A 24,394-nucleotide genomic window follows, 5' to 3' on the forward strand; every position below is an offset into this window, starting at 1 on the left:
TGGTAAGTTACAATTTAAGGAAAATTGGACAATGACTTTTAGAGTAACTGACAGTGTAATGACTATATATATATAAGATCGAAAATTCCATTGAATGAAACCTCGCGCTAGGGATAAGCCTCATTTCTAGGAAGCCCGCTGAGCCTTCAATCACATCACTATTGTTAGATCCTTTGATCGTGTATTAGTTATAGCCAACCTCTTTCTGTCCTCCTATCCGATAAGCATGTGCTTCCCGTGCATATGGGAATATATGAAGCAACTGAGTAGTTTAAATGAACTTTTACCAAATGTGAAAAAAAAAAAGAAGCTTCTTAGTGGCACTGGTGAGATTGATTTGATTTCCTGCCAAAGTTATTTTTAAAGAGATTATATACAATGACTTTATAGTGACAAAAAATAGTTCGTAGGAAAAAAGTTATAATTTTGATGACCATTTGAGGAATTAAACATTTCGAGTTAAGATACTGGATTTAACATACACCAACAACTTCACACTTGAAAATCAGTTCAGCACCTTAATAAGTTAGCAACTACTAGAATTATAAGTAAAAACAAGATTTGAGTGCTTCTTAATAGCAGCTCTACTATACAGCTCCTTCCAGTTTCCAAAACTACTTTTAAGAGGACTCAAGAAGATTTGCATCAATCACATTCTTGAAGCTTTGGCAAAGCTGAAAAATATGGATGACTGATCTTCTAGAAGAATCCGCGGATTACCCTGTTCAACCTGTAAAGCAAAAAAAAGAAGGAAAGATGAGGAACTGAAACAATCACAATTTGGATGATCTTTCTTTTTCTGCTTCTTTCCTTCTATATAACATGCATCAATCTAATAATTGAAGAATGTAGAAGTGTAACAATTCAAAAAGATTGGAGGCAGTCATTTCTCTATGAGAGGCACACAGTTAACAATTGTAGAATGTTCACCAGTGGGATGAGCACTAAATTCATGAGTATCAAGACTTGTTTGATTGTCCATATCAGTAGCCTTAGAGATACATAAACCAAGTTCCAAACATTATTAAAACAACAATCTTTTTTTAAAGGAATAATGTCTGACCATTGTGTCGACCCCTACTTTCCAGATAAGTATAATAGTAAATAATTAACCCGAAGAGACTTATTAAAAATGTCAAAGCAATCAGCTAGTTTTGTTATATTCTTATGTCTAGACAGTTTAAACGAAGGGAAGCTTGTCAAGAAAGTACGTTTACCAGGAACCCTCGATCCAAAATCAGGATATTATCCATGCTCATGACTGTCGAAATGCGATGGGCAATTGTGATAACCGTTGTTCCCTGGCATTCAGTGGCTAGAGTTTTCTGTAGTTTTGAAGTTGTTTCAGTGTCCACGTTTGCCGTGCATTCATCCAAGCAAAGCACCTGCAGAAAAGTGTAAACCTGTCAGTATGCTCTCCCCCATTCCTTGTACACACCTCCGTAGTAACTCCATTTACACATCATACGACCTTGCAGGACTTAAGGAGAGCGCGTGCTAGGCAGAGTAGCTGCTTTTGACCAACAGAAAATGCCGTTCCAGACCCTTTCAGTTGAACATCCAGTCCACCTGCTGCTTCTACCTCCTCCTTGATGTGGCATTTTTCTAGGACATTCCAGATCTCAAAATCCATGTTCTCTTGCAATGGATCTAGATTTTTCCTGAGATGTTTATTGTGCAGACATGTAAGGGAAGCCATATTGCCAACCAATCATCATTAATATAATCACATGCTTTGGCCAGTACTGGTAATACATAAGGTTAAAAGGAAGGGAATGTTCTAAGACAATATGACTGAAGTAGTCACAACAAATGTCTCTCTATGTCAATTACCTTATTGATCCTTCAAACAAGAAGGGAGCCTGGGGAACAGCAGCAAAGCTCGAACGAAGATATCTGACAGAAACACCAGCAATGTTTACCCCATCAACCATGATAGATCCTCCGCATGTTGGGTAGAGCCGAAATAGGGCATTCAAAATACTTGATTTTCCTGCACCTGTTCTTCCAATCATACCAACCTGATAAGGTAACAGGGCAACCTTTAATGTCAATGTCACTGGAGTCTGGAGGAGCTAACATTTCAAGAAACAACAACATACCCAATGTAATCCCACAATTGGGGTCTGGGTAACACTTACAGAAAAGAAATACAAAATATCACATCACTTGAATCCCATCCTTCCTACCCATGCTTGACATATAGCTTTTGACAGGTTTGATCATCTTGATATCTTCAAAGATGGGATTGATGGCATTGCCCTAGTGCTAGAAAACTCTCCAAGAAATCCAAACAGAAGTATAATAAACTTTACAAATTGCAAAAGTTAAAGTTTCTTTGAATATTCATCACAACATTTAAGGGTTGGGTAAAGCAAATTAGAACAACACTTCAGTTAACTATTACGTTTTTTAAAGCTAATATAAATATCACTAACCATTAATGACATGAGAATCCGGATAATGGAAACACCAAACAATGTTAGTGAATTAGCTTTATCATCATAAAAGGTTCCTGTCTAAAGTTCCAGTGAAACTACTTTCATTTTAATTACAATGAATTCAAGGAATCATACAATTGGCCTGATGACTTGATATACAAGTAACAACCGTCTTTTTGTAACAAAAAGAAGTTACACTTAATTCCAACCATCATCTCTTGGGATAGTTTTATGCCATCTTATAGACGTGTGATTTTGCATGTATCATAAATCAAATTCTCAACTAAAGGGTATGGTAGAAATCCAAGTTAGACAAACAGACCTGTGTTCCCCCAGCAATGGTGAAAGAAACACCACACAAGGCAGGAGGGAGTTGTGGCTTGTACTTAAGAGTCACATTGACAAAATTGATCTCTCCTTGATGTGGCCATTGTGGATGTAATGGATAACCTCCAACATCTTCTTCACTAGGAACATCCATATACTACAGAATGTGGAGTAAGAAGGAGATCTCAATTTGTGTGATAAAACTTTTATGAATGTATCTCAATTTAGTCACCTGTAGTATCCTCTCAACAGAAACCATCTCTTTCTCTGTTTCTGTGAAACTTGTTAAGAAGCTTCCAAGTAAGGATACAATTGGAGCCGCATATGAAAGAGCCAAACCAACCTGTTCATATAGAACCGGTACATCAAATTCAGCGAAGATTATGATTGCTTTGCAGTAAAGGGTCAAGAGCAAGAGAATCACCTAAAAACTTACCAACCCTGGAGTACCTAAATTGATGGGGAGGTATTCATGAGAACCTATAACTGCCATCACCGCAATGAATGAGACGATAAATGCTGCAAGCAACTGAAAAAATAAATCTTTCAGTATCAGGATAACATCAATTTTTGAGTATTATGTTATTACGTACACAAATGAGAAATGCATACCCACAAAAGTTCAGACATCACAATTGTCAAACTTAAGAAAATGGTGACACAGAAATCAGTAGTAGTTCCCCTAAAGCGATACTGAGAGTGTAAGACATACCTGAAGGCGCAGGGAGAGCCACAAACTTGCTATTACTTCTGAATACGAAGTCCTCTGATATGTCATCAGATGCTTATTAAATTTGAGTAGAAAAAGATCCTGCCCAACAATAGAGTTTGAATTTCAGAATGGAGAAACAGGTGGTTGGACAACGAATTCCCCTTGGAGAAGTTGGAATACAGAGCATTCAGAATGATAATTTCCAGATATAGGATGGCAATAAGAGGAGGCCAGAAAGAGCTATTTATGATGCTGTTTATAGAGGCCAGAGTGTATGGAAAAACTTCATTCCCTAATCGTGTGATGTACAAGGGAAATTACTAAGCTACTGCATTTTCAGTTCACTGCAACCTTACGTTCCTCAATGGAATAGGGGTGTTCAACCCCTGAAATTTATATGAATATGCATTATGGAAGGACAGGATAAACGAAAAACTAACATAAGAAAGAAAATTTATTTGTGATCATGTTCTGTCAAACAGATGCAATTTTTCAAAAGAAAGATAACACGTGTTCTCACTCTCCTATCAAGAGATGATTTATCTAAAAGTTTGTCATCGTATCATGCTAAAACTGTCAGAAATCCTTGGTAAGAGCAGAAAAGCATAATTTTTGGACTAGAATTTAGTAGGGAGATTTTAGTGAACAGAAACTTCTTAAAGTAGTTCCTCCTTTCGATCAAAGATGTGATTGATCGCACAAGGTGAAGCAGTCAAAAGTTCTTTCAAGAGGGCACATATGGATAAGCACAAGAACAAGCTCTCGTTAAGCAGGAATGGAAATTTATATCCTCTGGAAAGAAAAGACAGAGATGATCCTATGAGAGTGAAGTCTAATTTAGACAACAGGATATAATTACCTCGCTCTTAAAGCCTCTTATTGTTGATGATCCATCCAGAGTCTCTGTAAAAGATGCATATATAGGTGATCGAGATACACTGTCTAATCTACGTAACTCACGTGATGTTGACCTGTAATACAGCTGGAGATCTTATATTCAGTTATTCTGTCAAATCAAAGTATGGGGAAGTGAAACTACCTATTCCAGTGGCCAAGTTTTGCATTCCGCATCAAAATATTTCATACGGTACTTCAAGAAAAAGGTCATTTAATTAAAACCTTTATTGATATTCTAGCAATGTGGATCAAGAGCATGACTTCTCAGATTGTGCTGTAACATGAAAAGAGAAATAGAAGGAGTTGCAAAGAGAAATTTTGATTGTTTTATAATGTTCATATTTTAAGCAGCATGAATAGGTTACTGAAAAATTTCTATCTATAAATACCCCAAATTCGACAAGCAATATATCTTACAAAAACAAATCCCTAGATACACCAAGTTTCACTAAGCTAAAATGAATAAATATATCGAAATTTCCCAGATATTATGTGCTACACTGCATGTGCACTATGTGGGTCAGTCTCTGATAATCAGTGAGATGTATAGAAATTTTGCAACTTACCTGTAGTTTTCTGTAGATGTACCAGAAAGGCATTAACAGAAACAAAAACATGACCTGCATACATGCATACCTATTAGAAGCAGAAATTCTATCAAGCAAAAAGTGGGCTGCTGTCCTAGATAACCTAGAAAAAGGAACCCTGGAAAGTTCTACAACGAGGAACTAGCTAACCTGCACGTATGACAGTACTACTGCAATCCCCAAGAGGCCAACAAAATTAGCCAGCAGAATGTTGAGAATAAAGGGAAGAGAATCGTCAATAGTGTAGAGATCTGAGGACAGTCTGCATACTCCAGTCAGTATATATTACATAATGTCAAAAGATAGAGCAATTAATTTCTTAGTGGATCAGATATACCTGTTTATAATTCTTCCAGTTGGGTTCAAATCAAAGAAGCTAATAGGCGCACTCATAAGCTTCTCTAATAATCGATCATGTACCTTAACAGCGGCACGTAGCCCACCAAATGCAAATGCAAATGCCCTCACTAAAGTTAGCAAGGAATTTGCCAGACAGAAGAGAGAGAGTATAGCCTGCGACATCAATAGAATTTTCTAAGAAATCACCGTGCCTTGGAATCTGAAATGAGATCTTCTCTTGTGTTGATAATAGGAGATGCATAGAAGAAAACGATATATTACGCAAAGACAGAGCTCTTCAATATTCTTCCATTTTCAGGGATGTCTTACAACAATAATTAAACTTTCCAATAAAGGATAATAAAGCTGGGGAAAGAAAATGACTTGGTGAGGATCTACACAATTTAACTAGTTGGCTAGTTACCAGGTAAAAAGTTGTTGAATATGGTTTCTGGTTTCTTCCACTTGTATCAACCCAATATGAGAGCCACATGTCATTTCCATTACGAGAAGCTTGCATCAAAACCGCAGAGAGGCATGTTAAAACTGTGATGAACCAACCAGCAAAAACAGCATAGCTCCTGCAAGACATAAAATGACAAAATCATCAAACTGAATTCATCACAGGCAGGATCTTTCCACAAAAAGTCTAATAAAAACCTATGCTGCCGAGACTCTTCAAAGAAACCTCCGGGTCTGTGTAGGATACTCCAAAAGTAGTGCATTTTTGGAGGATCCGACACGGGCACAACTACAACTAGCTAGGGATTGAAGTGTAATTGGTGTTGTAGAATTATTTTATGCTAAAAGAAAACAACTCACTTGTATACAATGACTTCAACTTTTCCTTCTTTCCGGGCCTCTGATTCATCAGTCCCTTGATTTTCATTAGAAGTACATATAACATCACCCTCTGAAGTTTTCTGCTGGATCTCACTAGAAATATTTGATCTTTTATCCTGCTGTTGAACTTCAGAACAACTGCTAACTTCATCGATTGTTGAGAATGCTACATCAGAGGGAAAAGTAAAATCAATTGGATTTCCCACCCACTGCACATGTCCTTTATCCATCACAATCACCAAGTCTGCAGCAGATATTGCCTGTAAAGTAAAAGACTATATTAGTACATTTAAGACAAACACTACTTTAGATATCCTAAATGAATGTTCCTCGGTATTGCCAACATCTAGTCAATTTATTAACAAAGATGTTAGCTGTGCCTAATATTACTGCATCTTTCGTGAATATAAGTGCATTTCCCGTTCATCCTGAACAAGAGATTACAAAACAGAAATGCACCTTTCCTAATTATTAATGCATTTCAAGTTCTTTTACCTAGAGTTCTGAAAAAAATCCAATATAACAAATAGTAAATTGCTTCATCAACATAATTTTGGTGCATGAATCAACATCACACACCTTGTGACATACATACTGATAGTTGAACTTCATGTCATTAGAAAGAAAAGACAAATTAACTTGCATATACAGATTTTCCAGAAATGGACAGGGATCAATTGAAGTAAATTTTAATCAGATCTTACACTTAATGTTGAGATCCTTGTTAAAATGAGCCATTTTCATTTAACACAGGATCTAACTATTACTATACATACTTGACTACAATTGCGAAGTAAGAAACAATTGTTCTGTAACTTTGATCAGTATCATCTGAATATAGGAAAAAACTATGTACACTAGAGATAGAACAACACAAAACTCATTGCATGACAGTGATACATTCACGTGCATTATCCATCTCAATGATCAATGTCAACTACACTTTTCTTAAGGCAAGGTGGTTCGTACTTGCAAATACAATAAGCTGTGAAAAACCAATGGCTTGTATCCATATACAAAGTAGCATCAAATTATCTCCGTAGTGATCATTTCAAAACTGCCTTCACGCATTACTTAATAGAAGTTCCTATCAATATTTTTCTAATTATTTTCCTTGTAATCTTTGACGTGAACTGGAATTTCAGCATTTCTTGTTAGAGAATAAACAAATTATAAATGAGTTCAAAAAGATGTATTGAAATCTCAAAAAGCTCCTATTAGATCAAGCAGAAAAGGGAAGTTGGTGAATGGAAAACCTGAATGTTATGAGTGCAAAGGATTCGTGTCTGCTGATTCATTGGAGGACCAAGAATTGCATTATGTAGAATTGAACAACCAACATGTGCATCAACTGCACTGAGAATATCATCAAGAAGGTATATTTCCGCATCATGATAAACAGCTCTATCAGATACAGAAAAACTTGTCAGAAGATCAAACAATCCAGTGCTCACAGTCACTAGACAGGTACCTTGGAAATTTGAAGAGAGAGAATCACGTCACCTGGCAAGTGCAAGACGAGCTCTCTGTCCACCAGATAAGTTAAATCCTTTTTCTCCAACAAAGGCCATATCACCTCCCATCATTCTGGAAATATCGAAGTCCAAGGAACAAGCTCTTAAAACTTCTGAGTATCTGTTCCCATCAAAATCCAAGAAGCTTGTGTTAAATAGTGACTCCTCAATAAACCTTCAGATATTGCATTTCAAGGGTCCAAGGCATACAAAATATCATCTCCAAGAACATTGAGGTTAACCAGAAGAATGGGGACTTTGGAAATGCAAAACTGAGAACTAACAACTCAATGCAACTGAGATTATCCAAACAAATTCTTATTGTCTTGTCAAAATGTAAGGAAAGAGACCTCCTTGGATCATACTCTCTCCCGAACAAAATGTTATCACGTACAGTTCCTGAGAGAATCCAAGCAACCTGAAAAACAGGCAAACTGTGTGATCATGAGTGCTACATAACACATCAAATCTTAACAGCAGTTTGTTTGCACCTGTGGAACATATGCTATAGAACCATTCCGGTACACAGATCCATTGATTAGCCTCGTTTCCCCCAAAATCAAATTCAACAAGGATGATTTCCCTGAACCAACCTGCAAGGAAGTTATTCATAATAATAAGAGAAACAATAGTTTTGCGGGGAAGTAACCAGCATTGGATAACATCATATCAAGCAAATCAGTGCATCACATGTTACACCCATTTCATATGCTCGAAAAGGGAGGTATAGCTTCTTATTGTACTACAGTATTGCACCAACCATAGTTTCTTTCCCTACAGTTAAACTACCAAACTCTGAACTAAGGTGAAAGAAAATAAAGAAAGTGTCTGTGCTAGACTGCATGTAGCAACAGTATAGAAAGATCACATAGATATAGATTCAGATTTTTTTCCTACAATTATAATCATATCTCCAACTTCTTTAACAGGACATGGTGAAAAGAGAAGGCACAAATAGAAAGTCATACATATGCAGTACTCCTGACTAGCTCAGGTACAACACACTTTTGCACCAATAAGAAGCAGAGGCTTTGCAATAACAATTCTAAACATATTATCCATTTCTAAGACAAAGTGTGCAAATATCAAATATATCTTGATTCAAAATTTGTCTAGTTTGTTTTTTCTGCATCAACTTATGAAATGTCACTAGATAACCAAAAAGTTTGTGAATGGTAAAAAGGGAACCTTAAAGTGAAAACATAGAACAAAGCCTTAAGATGCTCAAGATTCATGTCAAATAAGGCAGGCTGCTCCATATTTTCTTACATTTATAAGCTCACAGCTATAAAATAAATAATTTATAACAGTATCAAGTCGAGTTCCACCTCTCCAACTACTGCAACCAGTAAACCTTTCGGAATAAGAAGATTAACAGGATCCACAACCAAATCTATTTCCTTCTGGTCACTGCTCGACCATGTGCAAGATGCATCATGGATGACAACAGCCGCATCTTGCAATTCGTTCTGCTTATTAGAGCATGAGAAAACCGAACAATTGCTTGGTTGTTCCATGCTTGTCTCCTGCTCAAAACAAGATAAATACTTGCATAACCTCCTGGAAGATATTGCAGCCTGCAAAACAAAACAAAAGTGAAAGATATTACAGAATAAAGGAGGATAATTTCTCAAAGAAAAGAACTTTCAAAACTTACATCAATTAACCCATTGATGACCCACGGAAATGAATTTAATGGAGAAATCAAGTTGTTAAACAGTGCAACACAAGTAAAAACCTGCAATATTAACCAAACAATTGGGAATACATATGGTTAAAAAGAAAAACTGAAGTAAGCAAGTAGTTTAGAATCTGTCATTGTACCGTTGCTGCATCAAGTTGATGGCCCATCAAAGTATAGAGTCCAAATGTGAACAACGAGAAAAGTGTTGGTGTTGTTGCCCAGAAGAAAACACACCATGAATCCAAGTATTTCCTAGTCTAACATGAAAAAGTCTTACATTCAAGATTTAAGTCATATGGCTCATGCTACTATCAAACATAATGTACTAGAAAGAAGAAGAATATTGTCTCACCGAAAGGTATTTTACTTCTTCTGATCTCGTATTCATTAGCCAACTTCCAAAAAGTAGCTCCCAACCATACATTTTCAAAGTACGTATATGTGTTAAAATTTCTGCTGTCATTCTTATCCTGCAAAGAGGAATGGACAGTATATCATAACAGATATAGAGAATGTTAATTACATAAACTCAAAAGACATAACTCATCCCTTCTTTTGTAATTTTTAAAGAAAAAACCCGTGCGTGATATTCATCCAAGATATTTCACTCCTTCCCACCCTAAGAAGTATACACAAACAACCATCTTCTAAATACTTCTCTTCAACAAGTAGAACCATCAGCTTGATTCTGAAAAGAATCCAACCAGCACGTTCCTATTTGTGAAGGAACAGATGGATAATAACGTCCAACGTCCTTAGTAACATGATGACAGAATCAACCTAAGTATGGAAAGTCAGCAGCTTAAAAGAACGTCTCTTTAAACTATCTGATTTTGAGTAAGCTAATTCTTCCTTACAAAATAATACTTCCAGAAACTGTTGTTGATTAAGTGTGTACAGACCTTTTAACTGGTCCAGCATTCAGGCTGGATCATAACTTCAGTATGAATTTAAGCAGGTGGAACTATATTCGATCTTCAAAATTATCCCTGGGCTCTATTTCAATTCTTCTTAAGCCAGCCATATATAATGATGTGACAAGATCACAATACAAATCATCTCTCCGTTGTGAAGGAAAAAAACTGTTTCAACCTGTTCACTTATGTCATACAACACTTCCTTACCAGCAACCATATGGTATCTTTAGTTGCTATCTGATCTAACATCCAACCGAAGTAAACGCCTTGAATGTCTGGTTGCATATTAAACCTATCTGCTCTCATTTATACGTCTCCTTTTACCACACACATAAATTTTGCTTTCTGTAAGCTAACCAAACCCTTATACTTCAGAAAAAAGGCAACATAATAATTTCACGACAACGTAAAATAACATCACCAATAAGATGTGAACTGTTTCTTAGTATCAGTAAAATACAACACTAATTTGACTCTACTTAATTTTAGTAAACAATCTATAGCAACTTTGGATCACCAGACAAAAAACTGCAAAGGAATATTAAGAGATATGATCATATTCAGGTAGTCACAAACTACAAACTCTCTGCCAAGTCTAGAAAAGAAATTTATAAAATTATAATTATCAAACATGGGGACCAATAGACACTTTCTTTTTCCAATAGCTTACTGACCAAGTAAAGAAAATGAATGAACATGCATCTTTTTTCCTTGAAAAGAAATGTTCAACTACTGAATGAACATACTTTATTCTGATATGGAATGTTTAAATAATGAATAAACATACTTTTTCTGATAAGAAATGTTTAAATAATGAATGAACATACTTCTTTTCTGATAAGAAATGTTTAAATAATGATTGAATATACATTTCAGGAATGGATAATAGAGAAAAGAGGATAAAACAATAAGAAAAAGAGAACTGCAACCAAAATAATAGTCCCATATGAACTCCAGCGAGGCTCTAAAGAGTTGCTGGCATATACCTTTCATCCTTTTGCTCCATCATGCTCTTTGTCGCTTTTGCAATTACATTAGCAATCCACTTATTAACTGCATAAAATAACAATTGTCAGGCCTTCTCTAGAATTGACTAAACCATTAAGACCATGGCATATCAAGACGACCTAGGACAAGGTTTTAAACAACGGGAACTACTGATTTTATTACAGATGCTGATATGTTATATAAGTTGAAAAACATAAACTGTTCCTAAAACTAAGGACTAAACCTTCATCAACCTCTCTCATCAAGGAAAACTGATCTGCAAATTACCGTGGTTATGGACAATACTGACAGTTTTACTGGACAAAATTTTTAGCACAACACAATCATATCAACAACGTTTTCTAGTGACAACTAATCAATATTTATCACTTACAAAATCTCCAATAATAAGCAAGCTGTCCATAAACTTAGTATCATAGCAACACCATATTTCCATCAGAGCAACTTAAACATATAGTTGTCTCTATCATATGAGCGCTTCGTATTTAGGCAAACACATCACATTAAATTGTAATTTTGCAGCATGTTCAAATCTATATCGGAGTCATCTAGTACCTGGTATTAGCAAGATTGTTATAGCTATTCCAGAAAGAAATGCGAACTTGACTTGTGTATACAGGAGATAGAGAGCAATTCCAATCTGCAATGGCAAACTGATGCATTTTATGATTAATAGATCCAGAAACCAAGGAAATGAAAAATGGACAATTTCCAAGCTGGGAAACTTCATTCTTTATTTATAAGAGCTCTCATCATTTCAGAAATGCAGAATGCTAGATGTTATCTGGAAAGAAAGACTTCAAATATGCTTCATCACATTTCAAATAAGCACACTTTGTCACGAGAAGGAGTAGTGAGTTTAAGGTAGATCTTGAAAAAGTCCTCTATTTTCTTGATTAGATGCACTTAACAACAAAAGAAACAAGAAGAGCAAGAACAAAAGAAAAATACACACGAACAGATGCTTTCTCTATACCCTTATTAAACACATATTACAGTTTGTTCAACATTTTGCAGAGCAGGACCAATCTTTTTAGCAACAATTCATCACTATTTATCCCCAGAAAAACTAACATTGGGGGTCAGAATTGTGAATTAAATAGTGGCATCATCAAACAAAATACATGAATATACAGTCGTGAATATGCATCGAGACCCGAGAGTAAGAAACAATGGTAACACAAAGTATGGAAGTTAAAGATTTATCAACACAACCCATCATACCAAATTTTAATTGAATGAAGTAAAAAGCATAGTGAATTAATAGCACAATATCCAAAACTTAGACAACACTATTGTGTACAGTAACCTACTGATAAAAGAATCTTTTTGTACAGCCAGCATATATACATTAATTCATACTCAAATTTTGCTAGCCATGCTAACTTTTTACTTTAAATTTTCATAGATCACTATAGTTCACTGAACTATAAGTATAATTTTAATTGGTTACAACTTCCCGATACATTTTACTTCTTTCTGGTCATCAGTGTAAATGACAACTTGCAATTAGAAAAAATTCTCAAAATATTTCGGTATAGATCAGGAAGCACAATTAGCTTTCAAAATATGCACTGAAAAGAATTAGGTATCAGAAGAGACGCTAACAGTATCTTAAAACATTTAAGGAAAGAATCACATTCTTGGAACCTTGACAGCCTTCATACAAGCCCATATGTTTATTTTCCGTCTTACGAATGACAGTTGCTTAAGTTGGGGACTTCTATCCTTTTAGTTTCAAGATTCCTCAAGGACAAGAGATGCTGTAAACCAAACATCAAACACATATATATGGTCTGAGGTGCAGATATGCAAGGGTCATATAAAAGCCTACAAGTAGAAATTTATTCAAAGGGAACCATATATTAACTCAAGGAAACACAATTGGCATTTCCATGTGGAACTAATCACAACAAAGTGTCAAACATATTACCCACTTTCCTAGTTCATAAAAATGGAAAATTTCAGTGCATTTCAGAAATTGTACTGCTAACAATAATGATGATGGTAATATCCATTGTATTGCTCACAATAATGATGATGCTAATATCTATCACGATAATGATGATGCTAATATCTATCTACATTGTACTGCTCACAATAATGATGATGCTAATATCCATCTACCTAATGATAAATTGGGGCAAACGGAATCCATTTGGAAGCATCCACTACTGTAAGTGATGGTGCAACATGACCCTTGTAAATGATGTAGTGATGTAGATTCCACGTTATATATGATCAAGGCTTTGCACACTTTGTAATATTGAATGCACAATCTTAGCGCTGTTATACCATGTATAAAATATCATTCCTTACAACAAAGAAAAGCATCCACTACTGCATGAATCAAGCCTTTACTTAGATCTTTCGAAAACCGGTCATAAAAGAAAATTAGAAAACAAAAGGAAGTTCTATTCATCTACATTTTGAATATCTCATTTTGGGGTTGGGGGTGGGTGGGGGTGATGGACCAACCAATTACATTGTTACTGATCTTCTCGGGATAGAAAATACTAACCTCCACATATCATGAAAACTATTACACAGGTTCACAATTCGATCAGCATCCACAGACATGAATGTCTGAATTTCTCCTTCAGAAAATTTTGATCTCTCGGCCAAACTAACAGAAATACACTTGAAAAGAAAAAATGGCATTGTTAGTCACAAAATATCTTGTAGATAGAAACCTTTCACTTAGATCTGAAGTTTGAAAAGTTAGCAGTAGCCACTTTAGGTTTTGAAAAGTGGTAGACAACACATGGACACACCTATAGAAAAACAAAGGTCGATATATCACTAATCCCTATGGCCATTATACTCAAAAATAAACCAAAAGGTACTCTCCACGTGGATTACCTAGGTTTTGCAAATGGGGCTTGGCCCTCCTACCTAGTCTTAAGTTTTGAAGACCGGTAGGACACCCTTAACATGGAACAAAATATCCAATGTATTGTTTTTCTCACTAGTCACTCTAGAGAACAACAATTAGTATAAGAACATCACTCAAATCATTGTCGATCATAATCCACTATCTGAAAATCTCAAAACTCCTAATGTATTTGCTTTAACCGAACACAAAATGAATGTCAATATTTTCATTTAGGACACATTCCGAGTTTGAAAAATACACAAATGGAAATAATCTGAATGAAGAATACATGAAGAACTTCGAGTACTTTTTATTTTTATTTGTATAATATTGGCGATTAGTTTATAAGAGTAACATAGTAAATGAGGATTCATATATCACTGACACCAACTTGTTTGGGACTGAAGCATAGTTGTTATTGTAAAAATTTCCAGTTTAGGCTTTTGAAAGACAAAAATCATTCAAGTTGAGAACATAGGAAAACAATAACATTTTTTCAGTTGGAATAGGCATCTCTAATTCTTCAGACCTTAAAAAGCTAAGACCTAGTATCTGAAAACTAAAAAAATTAAGCTCATTTCACTAGAAAACAATGACAAAAAATACCTTCCTCATTTGACAAGAAAGAAACACCGGACACTGTCCAAATTTAAAGAAGCTAGTGAAAACCCACTTTACCATCTAAATGGTCTAGTTAAAATTACTCATGATATAAATCACAAAATAAACATATCCAAATAAGAAGATAAATAGTATGATACAAAGATGCAATATGGATCCCGTGTGACAGCTGTAATGTGGTTATAGAACAGATTCTTCAAGATGATAAAGATGGAACTCATAATAGCTTATTGCTGATAAAGAAGATTCACCTTTCCATAAATAAGACTCATGATACTGGATCTTAGCTTGAGCTTGAGCTTTGAAAGATGAAAAGTATATTGTGTATCAAGGAACGATCTGCAGCATTACACAAAGAGCTTCTTATACTTAGTGTCATAATCAGAGCCTAATAATAACTTACAATATAAGTTATATAACTAAAACGGTCAGACAAATTCGAGGAAGGCACGTTGCATGCGAGCTAGTATGAGAAGTATTTCGAATATAGATAACAAAATCAGGTAGTAAGCTTGCCACAATAAGAATACATTCCCAGGAGAGAAAACATGAGATGGATAGAACTCCAATTAAAATTCACTTCCCATTTCCCAATACAGAATTATTCCAAAATTCAAATTCAAAAGGGAAAAACAATTTCTGAGGGCCATAGGACTGGGTAAAACCTGAATTAACCGTGGTGCACTTGCGGGAAACTCCTTGCCGAGGGCCTGTGCACCCCCGGGATTAGTCGGGGCTCAAAGAGACTCGGACACCCGGTGCAAATCAAAAAAAAAAAAAAAAAAAGGGAAAAACTAAAGCAAATTCTAACAAGGGTTGGTGATACAGAGATAGGATGAAATGTCCCACTCTCAGAAAATGTTGATAAGAGCAAATTTTAAAGTAAAAGTCTACACCTATCCAAGACCCAATGTGCTCACATGCTTATTCTACCATGGAAGTGACATCTCTTCTAAGATTTCACAGAAAAATATGTGAACACGTCCCTTCCTAAAACCTTAAGCAGTTAGATATGTAGATTGTGACAACCTAGTTACCATGAGATACAACTTGAAATCCCAAATGCTGATATATGAGTAACCCAGAATTCACTGAGTTTTCTCTTCTTTTTTTGTGTGTGTACAAGACAACAGTGGGCATCAGAATTTTGTCAGTAGCTAGAGTTCTGCTACAAAGTTACCAAGAACAGCATGTAGTTTAAGAAGAACTTGAAAGAAGACGAAACATATCATAACTTGAACTTAAAGTGAATTCCAGGAACGAAGAGTAAAAGTTACTTCAAGACAGAAGAAAGGCCCAAGGATAGTGCAAGAATGTAGCCGTCATAGTCTCTTGAACCTGTTGATAAAGAGTACGAACACCAGTCACAAAGTGTCATTCGACCTTGAGAATGTTTGAGAAGAACCAATGAATAGTCATGAAGACATCTGGCACACTTTTCAAATGAATAGTCAATTGATCAATGTTAAATTGAGTTCTATGTCATACAAAATTAAGGCTAAACATTGTCAATAACACATCAGAAGATACTACAATCCTTGTAAAGGAAAGGTAAGCCGTAAGCATGTATCTTCAACTAAAAAGCTACACTCTAATGATTGATGGAGAGAGAACATCTGCAGTAAAAAGCCAAAAGAGGACGTGCGGCAACTGAATGGGAACAAGATTGATGATTCTGAAAATTTCAACAGCACATGTACTAAGATCAGGTTAGAATTAATTCTATGAAGGCATTATATTGTTTGACAAGAGAAATCATTCAGAAACTTCTGATCGCATTTGTGTAAAACAAGGTTATAATCAACTCTAGCAGAGCATTAATTGTTATGTCAGCTGAAATGCAAGGAAAAGCAACTGTCTTGGAATATCAAAGACTCCAAAAACAAGAGAGAAATAATCATTTTTCCAGTGAAAAATATGAATTAAGTTCATTAAATTCAAAATCTGAAGAATACTGGAAAAAAATGAAATATCGGTATATGCAAAAACCTTGCTGTAGAAAGCGAATCAACTTATTGAGAAGCACTGGACCAGCAAAACTGAGACAGTCATTAAGCACCTACAAAATCGAGAAATGTTACAACTTTTTGAATCTATTGACAAGATCAAAAAAGGTATTAACAAATTCAGTACTTCATTTTTAATAAAGAACGCATTGTCAAATTCATATATTGGTCTTGAGATCTAACTAGTCCCTATATTTAAAAGAAACATTGCCTATGATGCCACGTAAGCAAACACCAAAAACTTGTGGTATGCAATATAAAAGTTAATCACCAAAAAGCAGAAATACTTTCATCAGTTACCAGCTTGCATTATGCAAAAGATCTCTGGAATAAACCTTTATGGAATCAGTAGGCAGTTTGCTTGTCCTATTCAACTGACTCTCATTATCTAGTCATAGGTCATGGAGAAGGGTTTGATTTGGTTATCTAGAGTTGTTTGAAGTATGTTTAGACAACAAAACTAGCACAGTGAGATTTTGAGTGTTTCTAACAGGAATTTGGGGTTGGCAACTGTTGGGATGTGTTTATTTTTGGACAAGCGGAAATAGGGGTTTCGAAATTGGGAACTGAAAATGAATCATTGCATCTTCTAATTTACTTGTGGGGTCACACGCTTAGCACGGAATTTTGGTCACAATGTAATATCCTGCAATTTTCACTATCCCTGCAGAACTATAATTAAGAATGATAGTCTCTCTAATATATATCTCTCTAAATCATGTTTCTCGTGTAATAAATGCATAATTTGGGATTTAGCTGGTCAGACCTAAAAAGGATAGAGAAAATTCGGCAAGTTGACACAGAGAACAACAACATACACAGGAAGCATTACGTTGAGATTTTACAGCATCAAACCAATGTATATGCATCCAGTCATATAGTCACAACTTCTGATCAATGAATTTATCAGAGAAGCATCAGCTAGGTGACATTGACACATTGGGGTTCTTCTCTACTTTTCCAAAACTAACATAAAGTGGTCATAATATATTACCTTCAGAAGACCTAAACGGAAATATTGCCATCCATATGCACGACATATTGTTTTGATTAATGAAGGATGAGAATATTCATTTCTTTGTTGAGCTTTCCAGCATGTCGACAGCAAAGTGTGGCAGGATGAAGGATCCATATCAGTGGGTAGCTCAAGTAAATCTTCATAGTCAAGCTGCCTTTTTACTCCACATTCCAGTACGGGTTTGATAGATTTGAATGCTATCAGATCCCAGCAGTTGCATATAATACCCTTTGACTAATATCCAATGAAACCATTGTCCCAAGATTAGGATAAACAGAAGAAACAAGAATAGAAACTAAAAACGTTATAGGCAATCAATACTTGCTTGTGTACGAAGTAGAAAAGAAGATGCATTCCACACCATTTAACAGAGAGAACGTACAGAATTTATAACATTTTTTTAAAAAAACAGAGAACTAGTGTTTTCTGACATCTCCGAAGTGGTAAAACTGGTGTCAGTGTTTTCATATACAACAATACCATGATGAAATTCAATAAATATTAAATAGGATGGAAAATCTTAATCAATGGAAAAGATATACATACCACTCCTCTGGAGCTACCTTGACCAGTGTCCATTTTTCTGGGCAGAAGTAGTTCCTCCTCCATGCAACTGTTTATTTTGCAATTAACCATGAAGCGATTATTGAATAAGAGAAAAAAAACAGACGAATGTATTTACTACTGGGTAAATGAACTTTAAGTGACAAATCAGTGTTTGATCAATATAATTGAAATTACAAAATCTGACAAATTATTGCCAGATCATATTGTCATGTCGAAAATACACAATAAAAAATAAATATATGATGAGTCCAGGTAGATGAAATGGAAAAAACTTCTATGCACCTGCATGGATCATATCATCCAACATAATGCAGGTAAATAGAAAGGAGAACTTTTATGCAAGACAATTATTATGTACATATTAAAATTTGAAAAGCTCATACAGTCAAAGCAACATGCATTCAAGGGATTAGATGATTATCAACATTCAAACTGTTATACATATCCAATAGCTGGTTGAATATGCAAAATCTGGATGTAATTTCATATTAACTTAGCAAGGTGATGAGGATTAGAATACTATGTTTTATGATTCCATTTTGGATTACATATAACAGGTGTCATTCCATAAATCTATCTGTGGACCATAGCCAAGTTCCATTACATTTTGTCATTCATTCTCAAGTATGTTTAAGACACTTAAAATAAATTTGCTTAGAGAGATGTGTTATGCTAAATCCATTAAAAGATACCTTTCATTTTTATTTTTATTTTTATTTTCCATTCACTGCTTAATGCTAATAGCGTATATGTTATCCATAATCATCAATGGCACAAAGTTCTAATTTCTCAAAAATTCAGCCACCCATCCTTACTGGGATGACTAACTTTTTTGTTTTTGGCCTCTCATCTCTCAGGTAACCTCTAATCTTCAGGTTACTCACTACACAAGGAGGCTAGGAGCAGAGATAAAATAACCATAGCTGGATCTTTGAATCATTACAATTACATTAGGCCAAAAACAAGAAGAGGAAATACCTACTACTCTGAGGCCTTGTTGTACTTCTGGTAATAATAATTAAAACTCCAAAACTTATATCCACTAAAGCAGTGAAGCCTTCTTTAAGACACAGAAGAACCTGCAGTAGCAAAATCATATTAGACTCTTTCAACATTCAGTTGTCTGCAGAATTTAGGTGATAAATGTGTGCAAGATAAGTATCAAGAATCAAACATGGACAATTGTTCAAGACCTCCTCCTGAACAGACATTTTCTCTCACATAAGACGTTGGTTCAGAGACCTTAATGCGTATATCCATGAAGACCAAAAAGATTCAGAAGATAATAATACCACCTTTATCTTCAGCTTACTGTAAAGAATCTAATAATATACTTTGACACTAGAGTCGGTGGTAACCCGTAATCTGCTGCATACTTGTTAAATATACCACTAGTCAAGCCTAGAAAAAACATTTTTAGAAGAATCCAATATCAATGCACAACAAAGTACCAATACCCAACAAATACGAGAATTTGAGTTGAAAGTAACAAAAAAATCAAAACCTGATTCTGAAGTGCAACAACATTCAGCATTTTTACTTGTAGGAGCATTTTATAAACTGATCAATGCATTTACCAATACATAAAAATTGAGCTTTTGAGAAAGTAAATTTCACAGATCCAACAAGTCCACTATTTTAAGAAACTCGGTGCAGAGAAAGCCATACAAAATTTCCTGAGAATTATAAGTTGTACCTGAAGAGAAGTAAAATCTCTTTGTAAATGAGGTACTAAAAGAAGAAATTTCAACATCCACCAAACACATAAGATGGGGTTGCAGCAAACAACATAGCAGTACCCACACTTCAAGACCAGCAGAATGGTAGCCTGAAAAAGTGTGCCTAATGAGAAATGGAAGTTGTTGCAAACAAATTCATAATGTGGTAGAGACGTGCAAAGCTCACCCAAACTGAGAATTGTGAGAACCTGAAGAGCCATTCATGATACTGAACATGAGAACTGTCTAGCATCTTTTTGATTAGCACAACCATGTCACAGAGTGCCATGCTTGCACCCAAAGCAGGTATCAGATGCAAGAAAACCTTTGCCAGAACGGATACCTGTTTCATCCCTGTAGACCATTAGCCCATGGAAACACCTCATGAAGGAAAATATTAAGCCAACTACATTGGGTGAAGACTTTGATGGAAATAATTGGCATAATTACGAGTCAAAAAGAGCAGTTAGAAAGTTAGGAGAAAGCAAAACATGAAATAAGGCAATTCAAACCTAGAATTGAAAAGATTAATCATAAATATATAAGAAAAATACTATTTTGTCTTCTATTAGTTAATTAAACTCCATAAAGCACCAAGACAGAGCATGCAAAGTACAATATTATGTAAAAAAAATTGGCTCTAAGTAATCTAATCGAATAGCTAGATACCCAATATTCTTCACTCAAACATAAATATAAACTGAACCCTCAGACTTCTACACAGGGTCTTGAACCCTATCAAAGACCCTCGTTTGTTTCCTTGCATACAATCAAAAGATAAATGACATGAACAGATAAAAGACATGAACACTTCCCAAGATGCGTTTTCATCTCTAGCCTTCTTATGTGCCAAAATCCTATGTGATTTAAGAAACTTGTAAGAACTACAATTGTCAAGCCACAATGACAGCAGTGAACAGAGAAATAACATTGTTACACTTTCCTTGCACAAAACACCAAAACTTGATAAACTTCCTCATTTCCTGTTAATTACATCAGGGGAAGAAATAAGTGATGTTATCTAATAGGGAAAAACAATTATGTGAGGTAGATAATTAAATCTGAAGCTATAGCTCAATAACAATATAGTGACGCTCTTGAAATGAGAGCCAAAAAACACCTGGAGTTTTTGGTCAACATCTTACTGCAACAATCTATGATTGCACGTTCCTGACTAAGCCATGCTTGCTACACAGCCAGAATATAGCACCAAAAACCTTCTTATGATAAAATATTCATTAACCTACACAAAATTCCTTTAGTTTTATAACCTACAGAAAAGTTCTTCATTGAATCTCCAGAAACTGATACCCATCCAGGAAAAGGAGAGCTATGATGGTCATTACTAATTTGAACCTAACGAATTTTGATAACTCATCAACATCCGAATACGCCTCCAGTCCCCATCTCTTCCATACTATAGTCTAATCACTTTCTCCCCAAAACGTCCTGCTTTTGATGCAAGTCTTCACAACCATTTACCTTTAATGAGAAAACTCAACAGGGCCTCAGACAGCAAAATTGGATTATGTTTACTATCACAAACACAGTTCCACAATATATGTAACCTACAGTAAAACTAGTTTCTTCAACAGTGAGGAATTTGATCACAAACTCAGATTGATGATTATCCAACCCAAAAAAACTGTGCAGAAAAGATATTCTCACCCTCCCTTCTCCAAGAAATAGAGATAAAGGCTAACATGATTTTCCAATCAGATACGAAAACTTGTTAAGATGCATTTCTAATTAAGTTTTTTACGTCCCAATATGAATCATCGCAAATGAAATCTACTTCCCTAAATGGAAACGGTACACTTATTATATTATCAATCAATGCCATAGAGTCCTACTTTTACGGACCGATAATCCATTGCCTCACTTTTAAACCCTCCATAAAGCATTCAATCATTTAAATTCTAAATTAGAAACTATAGTAATGCAATGTGCTTCTCTTGCAATGAAAACGAAGCATACCCTATTTCCATCTTTGACACTCCTTTTACCAGCTCCTATAGCAGCAACAAGAACAATAGTCAAAATATTGGCTCCAAAACCTAATACTGTGAATATGGTTAAGGTAATAAACAGTAACAACAATTGGTGTAACTTTCTTAGCATAGAAAAAAAACACAAATTGAAGGATATAAGTTGCTGAAACACTCTGAAACTCCGTCGCTGTTCCAAACCTAACCATCCAGAAATCAAAACAGAAGTCGTAAGAATTATGAGAACACTAGCACAAACGTAATATGCATAGTTCTACCTTATAGAGAAAGTGAAAAAGATTTAATTAAGTGATATTCATGATCCACACGTTCACCCACTCTCTCAGACAGAATGTACTTGTAGTTTCTTGCTTTGAACACTTAACAATAAAATTAAAAAACCAAGAATCTCCGAACTTTGAGAACTGAAGTTACACCAAGAAGAAATCATCTCAGTACCAGACAGAATCTTGAACATTTACAAAGAAAATCCCGAATACAACCAAGAAAACGTTTCACATAATTAATTATTCTGTAAAAAAAAAAAAAGAATGAGTGGACAAACCTACTGCAGGCAAGGCAAATTGTCCAAAAAAAATGTTCAAGAAATCAAGAATGTAACAAGATTCTTGTTTTAAGACCAAGTAAAGGCAAATTGTCCAAAAAAGATGTCCAAGAAATCAAGATTCTTCTTTTAGGACCAAGTAAAAAAAGTACTATCCCACTGTGTACACGTTGATTATAATCTTGAATACTTGCCAAAAAAATTTACAGATATTAAAGAAAACAACTAACTAAAACAGTTCATATTTAAATTCCAGAAAAGTAGGAAGAATCGAATTCTTGAAAACAAAATCGTCAAGAAAATTTCAAAAAAAAAACCCACCTTTAATGTGTAAAAACTTAATAAGAAAGAAAAACAGAGTAAAAATTTAGTGAAATTAGGAGAAAGAAAATAGAGTAGTACTAAAAACATACGTATGGAGAGTCAGGGCAAATGAGCTTCATCAACTCCATCGAAAGGGGAGAGGAATTGAACGGTGGAATTTGGAAAGCCAAAACTGAAAGAGTAGTGCATGGAGGAGTGATTTATATATTAAAAAAAAAAAAAGTTGGCAAGCATGCGGGTCGGGTCAAACAAATGGGCCGGGTTTTATGGATTAGTCTGATCCGCAACTTTGCTTGTTGCTTTTCCACATGCCCTCTGAATCCCTTCTTTCTACTTTTACTTTATTTTTATTTTTTTCTTTAATTGGCTATTGCTTTAAGCTTTATAGTTATGGGCGACTTAAAGCTGAGGAGCCAAAAATGTAAAACCTTTTATAATGTAAATAGATCCAAAGCTTGATTTAAACAGTTGCCTTTTTTAGTAGTGTTATACTTTATATTCGCAGTTTCCCTTTTTCTGTAAAGTTAAATTAATATATAATTAGTTCTATTATATTTAAATTAATGAACTATATGCACTATATAATAGGGGAAGTTACTAAATTTTACGTGTTTTTATTTTTTATGTATTAATAAAGTCATAAAGTAATTATTACAATAAAGTAACTAGATAATGACAACTTTAAATTTGAATGTAGTAAGTTTTAAGGATCCATTAAGACATTTCATCTAACAATAATTCAACTATTTTAATGTTATAAAATGGTTGTCATTTGAAAAAATCAAGGATATACATGAAGTACTAAAGCTAGAAGAAAAACACATTTGATTATTGTTTTTAACAATTGATTTAGCCAACGTGTTTATAAAAAAAAATATAACCTTTCAAAATTAATTATTCAAAAATCCCAATTATATTTCATCTCCTTTTTTGAAAAGAAAGAATAACATGTACTATTTCAATCGACTAATTGTCTTTAATAAGTGAGACTTTTTAACGTGAATCCAAATTTAGTCGGGATTCAATATGGATATCGATGTGGAAAACCAAAAAAAATTGTCTTTAATAATTGACTTGACTTAAGCTTTTATCAGAAGAACTACAGCCTCTCAAAATTACGACTATATTTCTTCATCCCCCTCTCTAACTTAAATTAAAGACTTAATTTAAATAAAAAGAGTTTGGATCACGATTATGACAATATCAATAATAAAACATTATGTAATTGATTTTATATTGTTGGGAAGAAAAGAAAAGGAATTGAGAATTTTTTTATTTTTTATCAATTTGATCCCGGAAGGGTAGAGTGTAGGTAAACTTTCGCATACCTCAAAGATGGAGGGGTTTAAATAGAACCATATGCTCAAGAAAAAACAATCCAAAGCATCAACAATCCAGAAAAAAAAAACAATACTACGTTTACTAATATGGACAGATAGCAAG

The 24,394-nt window shown here is 34.7% G+C and overlaps 1 protein-coding gene across 2 annotated transcripts; it reads right to left on the minus strand.

Moving 5' to 3' along the window:
• Nucleotides 1–450: 450 nt before the first annotated feature.
• On the minus strand, nt 451–23,119 carry LOC125858239 (ABC transporter C family member 13). Of its 2 annotated transcripts, XM_049537950.1 has the most exons (36): nt 23,041–23,119; nt 22,222–22,263; nt 22,052–22,138; nt 20,262–20,417; nt 20,053–20,184; nt 19,335–19,435; nt 18,336–18,402; nt 17,766–18,023; nt 16,755–16,824; nt 16,043–16,103; nt 15,017–15,104; nt 13,791–13,909; nt 11,825–11,922; nt 11,248–11,314; nt 9,697–9,814; nt 9,485–9,601; nt 9,318–9,398; nt 8,989–9,237; nt 8,152–8,253; nt 8,011–8,078; nt 7,650–7,781; nt 7,403–7,550; nt 6,126–6,406; nt 5,728–5,884; nt 5,302–5,477; nt 5,115–5,226; nt 4,944–4,997; nt 4,340–4,462; nt 3,481–3,579; nt 3,205–3,297; nt 3,001–3,111; nt 2,764–2,925; nt 1,834–2,021; nt 1,472–1,661; nt 1,218–1,385; nt 451–730 (listed from the first exon to the last, which is right to left on the minus strand). In XM_049537950.1, exons 1-36 carry the CDS (start codon nt 23,077–23,079, stop codon nt 650–652), a joined length of 4,395 nt encoding a protein of 1,464 aa, XP_049393907.1. In that variant the 5' UTR covers nt 23,080–23,119; the 3' UTR covers nt 451–649. The 2 variants fall into 2 exon arrangements, with proteins under 2 accessions (XP_049393907.1, XP_049393908.1); XM_049537951.1 differs by lacking the exon at nt 23,041–23,119 and having other exon boundaries at nt 20,262–20,428.
• Nucleotides 23,120–24,394: the final 1,275 nt, after the last annotated feature.

This window comes from Solanum stenotomum, chromosome 3 (genome assembly GCF_019186545.1).
Source record: "Solanum stenotomum isolate F172 chromosome 3, ASM1918654v1, whole genome shotgun sequence".
NCBI classification, from domain to species: Eukaryota; Viridiplantae; Streptophyta; class Magnoliopsida; order Solanales; family Solanaceae; genus Solanum; species Solanum stenotomum.